Source organism: Neophocaena asiaeorientalis, unplaced genomic scaffold (genome assembly GCF_003031525.2).
Source record: "Neophocaena asiaeorientalis asiaeorientalis breed wild unplaced genomic scaffold, Neophocaena_asiaeorientalis_V1.1 scaffold79, whole genome shotgun sequence".
In the NCBI taxonomy this organism is placed as follows: Eukaryota; Metazoa; Chordata; class Mammalia; order Artiodactyla; family Phocoenidae; genus Neophocaena; species Neophocaena asiaeorientalis.
This window is the reverse complement of record NW_020175402.1, coordinates 8,863,353-8,870,978: the sequence shown is the minus strand read 5'-3', so window position 1 is coordinate 8,870,978 and position 7,626 is coordinate 8,863,353. Positions and strand designations below refer to the sequence as shown.

General features: G+C 61.7%; 1 protein-coding gene across 1 annotated transcript in view; it reads left to right on the top strand.

Annotated features, from left to right (window-relative positions):
- The window catches only part of ADGRB2 (adhesion G protein-coupled receptor B2), a 32,602-nt gene that overhangs the window by 22,819 nt on the left and 2,157 nt on the right, over positions 1–7,626 (top strand). The window contains exons 18-26 of the mRNA XM_024766810.1: positions 48–154; positions 844–994; positions 1,170–1,239; positions 1,616–1,682; positions 1,813–1,898; positions 3,997–4,168; positions 4,478–4,573; positions 4,920–4,959; positions 5,599–6,218. Coding sequence (XP_024622578.1) covers positions 48–154; positions 844–994; positions 1,170–1,239; positions 1,616–1,682; positions 1,813–1,898; positions 3,997–4,168; positions 4,478–4,573; positions 4,920–4,959; positions 5,599–6,218 — 1,409 coding nt within the window. The remainder of the gene's footprint in view (positions 1–47; positions 155–843; positions 995–1,169; positions 1,240–1,615; positions 1,683–1,812; positions 1,899–3,996; positions 4,169–4,477; positions 4,574–4,919; positions 4,960–5,598; positions 6,219–7,626) is intronic.

Genomic DNA, 7,626 nt, shown 5'->3' with positions numbered 1-7,626 from the left:
AGTTGGGCAGGGCGGCTAGCTCCCCTGTCTCTGCCCACTGTGCCCCACCAGGTTTATAAAATCGGAACGCTCCATCATCCTGCTGAATTTCTGCCTGTCCATCCTGGCATCCAACATCCTGATCCTCGTGGGCCAGTCGCGGGTGCTGAGCAAGGCAGGTGCAGGCTCACAGGGGGGCCGGGGTGTGAGAGTGGGGCGAAGGGGGGATGGCGCGTGTGCTCGTGTGTATGAAACTAAGTGCCGGATGTGTGTAGACACTCGAGCCGGGTGTTGGGTGAGGGTGTGTGTGGGAGATAGTGTGTGTGAGCGTACATGAGGGAGCTGGAGAGGGGGTGTGTGTACTCCAGTGAGGGATGTCTGTGTACATCTGTGAACGTGTACGTGAGCTGAGTGCCTGTGCGCACGTGTGTTGGGCGTGTCTGCGGGCACGTGGGAGCCCCAGCGGAGCCTCCTGTACCACATGCCCGCGTCTGATCTGTGTTGGCTGTCCCTTATGCCCCCTCGGCCCTCTCTGCACAGCGCCAGCCCTGCTGGTGCCAGACGCGGGGCCCACCCGGCCATGACGTGGCAGGCACTCCTGTTTGTCCCCCTCCCTGCCAGCCCCGTCTGTGCGTGGGCAGCCTGCCCGCCCGCCTCCTGGATGCCGAGTGCCGTGTGCGTGTCACCGGGCCTGTGTCATGCTGTGTGTGGGTGCAGGAAGACGGGGGTGCCTGGCAGGGTTCTGTGGGAGGCGGAGCTCAGGTGGGCGGCCGTGGCAGCGCCCAGCAGCGGACGTGGGAAGCCCGGCGCTTCCCACCCTGGCGGCTGCTCAGGGCCACTCCCTCCCTCTCCTTCTCCCTGCAGGGTGTGTGCACCATGACAGCCGCCTTCCTGCACTTCTTCTTCCTCTCATCCTTTTGCTGGGTGCTCACTGAGGCCTGGCAGTCCTACCTGGCTGTCATCGGACGGATGCGCACCCGCCTCGTCCGCAAGCGCTTCCTTTGCCTGGGCTGGGGTGAGCAGGGCTCGTGCTGGACCCTGTCACTGGGCCTTGGGGACAGGGGCAGCAAGAGAGCTACCGGCCCCGGCCCTGCTCTCTGGGCACACGGGTCAGCTGGGCTGGGGGTCTGGGAGGGTGAAGGACCCTGAGGACGGGCAGCCATCTCACTCTGGCTCCCCCGCTCCCCCAGGTCTGCCTGCCCTGGTGGTGGCCGTGTCGGTCGGCTTTACCCGCACCAAAGGATACGGTACATCCAGCTAGTACGTGGGCCTCCCGGGGTGGGAAGCGGGAGTCAGTGGACCTGATAGGGCTCCAGACTTCTCGGGCTGTGATCCTGGCCCACTCCTGCTGTGGGACTTTGGGCAAATTCTCCCGTCTCAGCCTGTTTCCCTCACTATAAAAGGCTGTGCGGGGATTGGATAATCTCAGAACCATTTAGGTCAGGGATCAGCCTTGGTGGCCCCAGGACCCTTGTTAGAGGGGCTCAGCAACAGTCAGTGGCTCACTGTCACCCTGTCTGTGTCCCTGCCCCATGCGTAACGTGACCTGGCAGCTCAGGGAGCCCTGAGGGATGGTGGTTGAGCATGGGGGCGGGCCCACTGGTTGTCTGATACCCCCTCTTTCCCCCCTCCCCAGCTGCTGGCTCTCTCTGGAGGGTGGTCTGCTTTATGCCTTCGTGGGCCCAGCAGCTGTCATTGTCCTGGTATGTGCCCCTGCAGCATCCTGGGAGGGGCATGGCCCAAGGGGGTCTGCCTCCTCCACCTGGGGATTTCCCTGCCAGGAGGGCATCTGGTGATCCTGTCTTCCCCTACCCCGCTCCACCGGGCCCCCAGGTGAACATGCTCATCGGAATCATCGTCTTCAACAAGCTCATGGCTCGGGATGGCATCTCAGACAAGTCCAAGAAGCAGAGGGCCGGGTAAGGGGAGGGGGGCCGCTGGGACTTGGCCTTGTGGGAAATGCTATAGGGAGGGTGGGCCACAGCCACTCTTGGAGACTCAGGGCTTGATGATGCGACCGGGGCTCCCTGACCTTGGTGCATCAAGGGTGCAGGCAAGGTGGGCATCCGGTTTGCTCAGCTGCAGCCCCTCGCCCACCCTAACCCACCTCTCTCTCTCTCATCTGCCCTCCCCCTCCCACCCCACTTCCACCCCTTGCTCCCTGCCCCTGCCCCCCACCCAGCCCCGGCTTACATTTTATCCAGGCACAGACACACACTCCTCCTTATAGCTCCAACCTACAGAGGCTCATAGAATCTTCCACCCTTAGAATTATTGAGCCCATAGAACTTTAGAATTAGAATCTTAGAATAAGACAATCAGAAGCTGAGAATGTTCGAATGAGTGAATCATAGAGTCTTATCATCTGTCATAGAATCTGAGACTTAGAATTTCAGAGGCACTGAATCTTACAATCAGTTGGAGGACAGAGAATCTCGGAGGTAGGGAACTATTTCACTGAGCTGTCCTCGGGCTGCTGAGACTCTTAAAATCCCAGCCGCACAAGAGTAGAATGAATGAATGAACTTCAGGGCTTCAGGCCCCACCTCCCACTCAGGGCCAGAAATCCAGCTGACCCTCCCTGAGCAGTGGGGGCCCAGCTCTGTCTTGCACACCTCCAGGATCAGGGAGCTCACTGCCTCTGGAGGCGGCTGGCACCATCTCTGGGAACCTCTGTGTAGCAGAAAGCTCCCTTTCTCTCGGGCTCCCATCTGCCTCTCTGACCCAGTCTCGCAGAACTAGTGGTTAAAAGCTGGGGCTTCGGAGGCGCCACTTGGGGTTTGCATCCCGGCTCTGTCTCTGTCTGCCCAGCTGGGCACACTCCAGTTTCCTCATCTGTAAATTGGGATAATAATCCCCATGCCTGTTTACTGGAGTTGTTTTGGTCACAGTGTGATTAATGTATGAAAAGTATTTGGTGTAGGGCCTGCCAGAGAATTGGTGGTTAATCAGCAGTAGCCCTCGTGGCTGTGATTAGGTCCTCTCTTTAGTCTTGGCTCTGCCCCCGGGGCCTGTGGAGACCACTGTGCCCGCCCCCTGCCGGGCTGAACAGCCCTGGACCGCTCTTCCTAGGGCAGGTCTTGGCCGCCTGCCCATCTCTCTGCCTTGTCCAGAGCTGTGCCCACCCCTGCCTGACTCTCCCACTGGCGGTGTTCATGAGGCAGAGTGGGCAGGGTGTGGCACCTGGCCCAGTAGGGCAAGGCTGCCCTACTGTGCGCTCGTGGGCTGTTGCTGGTGGGGGCGGGCTGGCACTGGTGCCCGGATGCCTGGGCCCCTCTGCCTTTTTTCTCTGCTCTCCCTTGTCAAGGAGGTCGGGGATGTGTGGGTTTGGCCCTGACCCTGGCTTTGACCCCCAGCCCCAGCTATGATCTTTCTGCCCAGCTCTGAGCAGGCCCTGGGAGCCTGGCACCTCCTCCTTGGGAAGCTGAAGGGGAGGAGCCTCTGCTGCCCTGGTCCCCCCCGCCCAACCCCCTCCATGTCTTCTCCCCAAAGATTTGTGCTCTGTGATGTCCTCCGTCCTCTCTGCCGATTTAACCTTCCTGTGTGTCTCTGCCCGTCTCATCCACTCTCTCACCATGTCTGTCGTCTCTCTTTGTCCCTCTTCCTCTCCTCCCCTCCCAGACTCTCTGGGGATGTGGCCCAGGCCTGTGATTCTGTGCAAATTGTGGCTGAAACTCACAGCGTCTGTATCTGTCTCCCTCGTCCTCTTCTCTCCCACTGTTGCTTTCCACCTTCTTTGTCTCTGTCCGCTGATGCTGCCTCAGGCTCAGTCCCATCGTGTCTGTGTGTCTGTCCCTCTCCCTCTCCTTGTCCCCCAGTTTTCTGCTCTTGGTCTTTGCTCTGTTTCTCTGCCTCCGGCTCCTCAGCCCCCCTGCTTGGGGACATTACTGAGGTCTTGGCATTTGGGGCCCTGCCAGTCTTGGGCAGCTTAAGGGCCCCAGGCTGAGTGCAGGCCCAGGCTCAGCCCAGCCTGTCCCCTGGAGTGTTGCCCTGACGGACCCTCTGCCTTGTCCTCAGGGCCTCGCTCTGGAGCTCCTGCGTGGTGCTGCCCCTGCTGGCGCTCACCTGGATGTCCGCCGTCCTGGCCATGACAGACCGCCGCTCCGTCCTCTTCCAGGCCCTCTTTGCTGTCTTCAACTCCGCGCAGGGCTTCGTCATCACGGCTGTGCACTGCTTTCTGCGCCGAGAGGTGGGCTGGGCCTCTCCTGCCCCTGTCCTCCCCACACCATGCCAGTCTCTCGCTTCTCCCCACGGCGCAGATGGGGAAGATTGAGGCCCGACCAGGTCCCCAGCTGGGCAGCCCTTGGTGTGCACGCTGATAGCTTGGGCAGCCTTGGCCTTGGCCTCGGCCCCCGGGGGCTCCTTTTCCCCCCTCCCCTAGGCTGGATGCGCTTCTTTCCTTCCACACCCGCCTGGGTGCCTGGGGTGGGAGGCACGGCCGGCCGTGGCCGGGGGCCCTGTGGCAGCCTCAGGTCTAGCAGGCGCCTGCTGCCCCCAGGTCCAGGACGTGGTGAAGTGCCAGATGGGCGTGTGCCGGGCCGATGAGAGCGAAGACTCCCCCGACTCGTGTAAGAACGGGCAGCTGCAGATCCTGGTGAGTGAGGAGGCCCGGGCAGGGCACAGGTGGGTTCTGAGTGCCCCCTGCCCTAGACCCCTCACTTGCCTCATCTATGGCAGGGAGGGAACAGAGACTGGGTTTGATTCAAGCTCAGCCACTGACAGCTGGGTGGCCTTGGGCAAGTCCTTCCCCCCTTCAGTCTTCCCGCTGTCAGGTGCGGCTGGAGGAGACCACGCCTGGGGCCCCTCTGCTCTGTTGGGCGGTGTGCCCAGCAGAGGCAGACCCTCTGGGAGAGTAGGGAGGGGCCTGCGTCCCCCCCCGCCCCAACCCTGATACATGGATCCTCTCTCTGCCTGTCTGCTCTTTTCCTCTCTGCCTATAGTCAGACTTTGAAAAAGATGTGGACCTGGCTTGTCAGACAGGTGAGTGTGCCAGGGCAGAGCCGAGCATGGCCCCAGAGAGGGGCAGGAAGGGAGGGCCCCCTGCCGCACCAAGGAAGGGCCTGACAGGTGTCTGGCTGCGGGGTCCAGCTTTTGAGTCAGACAACCCTGAGCTGGATTCAAGGCTGTGAACGCCACTCACTGTATGACTCGGGCAAACAGCTTCCACACCTACAGCGGAGAGAAGCCTGTCCTCCCGGGTGGGTGGGAGCCTTACGTGAGCTGGGGGACGTCAAGTGCCTAGCTGGGTGCTCGGCACAAAGTGTCATGTCTGTGATTCTTAGCGGAACCTCCTTCAAGTTCCGTCTCCTGGGGAGGAGCTGCCCAGGGGGCGGGGAGGAGCAAGTCTCTTTTGACAGCCTTGGGGCTGTCAGGTCAGAGGTCAGGACCCGCACCCGGGCACAGTGGGAGCTGGGCCTTGGCTTCGTTCCTCGCCCTCCCTGGCTGTGGGCCTCTGGGATAGACACCTTCTTAACCCCTGTGTTAACCACCCAGCCATCACACCAGGACTCAGTTTCCCCCACTGTCCAAGCCCAGGGGCTTGGTACCTGCTCAGCCTGGGCAAGGGCGTCTGGGGGCTCCTCCTCCCCCGGACTTACCTCCCTCCGCTCCTGCCCCCAGTGCTTTTCAAGGAGGTCAACACTTGTAACCCGTCCACCATCACGGGCACACTGTCCCGCCTGTCCCTGGACGAGGACGAGGAGCCCAAGTCCTGCCTCGTGGGTCCCGAGGGCAGCCTCAGCTTCTCACCGCTGCCTGGCAATCTCCTGGTGCCCATGGCAGCCGCACCAGGGCTGGGGGAGCCACCGCCCCCCCAGGAGGCCAACCCCGTGTACATGTGTGGGGAGGGTGGCCTGCGGCAGCTGGACCTCACGTGGCTGCAGCCTGCGGAGCCGGGCTCCGACGGGGACTACATGGTGCTGCCCCGGAGGACTCTGAGCTTGCAGCCCGGCGGCGGGGGCGGAGGTGGCGAGGATGCCCCGCGGGCCCGGCCCGAGGGCACCCCCCGGCGGGCTGCCAAGGCCCTGGGCCATGCCGAAGGCTACCCCAGCTTCCTGTCTGTGGACCACTCGGGACTGGGGCTGGGCCCTGCCTACGGGTCGCTACAGAACCCCTACGGGATGACCTTCCAACCACCACCGCCGACACCCAGCGCCCGCCAAGTGCCCGAGCCGGGGGAGCGCAGCCGGACCATGCCCCGCACCGTGCCCGGCTCCACCATGAAGCTGGGCTCCCTGGAGGTGAGGGGCTGCTGGGCACGGGCAGGGGGTGGGGGGGTGGGAGGCCTGACCCCGGGTGCCTGTGACTATGTCTGGCAGCAGCCGGGAAGGGACAGCCGGCAGCCTCCTCATACAAAGTCCTGGGGAGTATATCTGCTGTGCGTTTCTCCTCCGTTTGTGCCCATGGCGGCTCCAGGGGAATCCTGGCTCCTCTGAGCTCCTCAGATGGGCTTGGACGCCACACGCTGAGGGTGCACTTCTCGAAGGTGCTCACACTTGCTTTAGTGCCTGTTTTGGGGTGACCAGTTAGGATGGGCCCTCCTTTAAGGGGCCTGTGGCTCAGGCCCGGTGCTATATTGCTAGGGAAGCCACGTCACAGGGGCTGAGAGCCTGGGTCTCCGAGTCCCCAAGTTCAGATCTGGACGCTGCTGATCAGCAGTGAGATTCGGAGCATAATCTTTCCCTGAGGCTCACGTAATCGCTCTTCGCCTTAATCTCTCTGAGCCTCAGTCTCCCCATTTGTAAAGTGGGGATAACATAGGAGCAGCCTCTTGGAAGAGTTGTTGCGAGGACTCATTGATATAAAACATTTATCTCTGTGTGGAGCAGGTAGAAAGTGCTAGATGATTGGGGATTGCTACTGGAATCATTCCTGAAATCAGCCTCAGGCACTGCCCGTAGGCCTGTGGTAATTGCCCCTCTCTTCCTGAGAAAATGTCAGCCCCTCTCTTTCCCTGCCTGTGTGTTTTCTGTGGCTGCCCCACCTTCTCTCTGACCTCCTCAGGCCTGCTCCCTGCAGGGAATCACTGACCACAAGCAGTTGGTAGTGGCCCCCTGTAGAACTCTAGAACTTTCGTTGGAGGGATGAGGAGGGTGTGGATGAGGACAGGGTCGGGAATCACGGCTCAGGCACCACTGGCTGCTCATGTTCGGCCCCAGAAACCGGCTCCCCATCCTCCCCACGAGAAAACGAAGTTAGCAGCTAGAAGGTTCGCAAGTTTAGTTTTTCTCCCAAAATGTTTCTTGAACATTTGGTGCCTGCTCTTGCCGCAGATGGCAAAAACAGGAAGGCGTCACAAAGAAAACTTGACACGGGAACTGGGGAGGGGAGCGCTCAGCATGGTGGCAGGTTTTGTTCTGGGGACACCTGTCCGTGCTTGGGCCCCTGAGGAGGGGCCGGCCCTGGGCTCCTTGTGTGGGAGGTAGCAGAAAACACGGCGGAGTCTTGAGGGGTCAAGGATGACGTGCAGAATTCTGGTGCGGGCAACTGCGATGGGGCGGAGGAGCGTGTTGGGGGCGGGGGGATTTAGAGTTTATTCTCTTGGGCGCAGCCGCGTGTGCCTTGCCCGCGGGCGTCAGGGAGCAGGGAGAGGAGTCCTGCTGCCTCCAGAAAGTGCAGTGTGGCTGGGAACGGGGAGGACACGTGTGT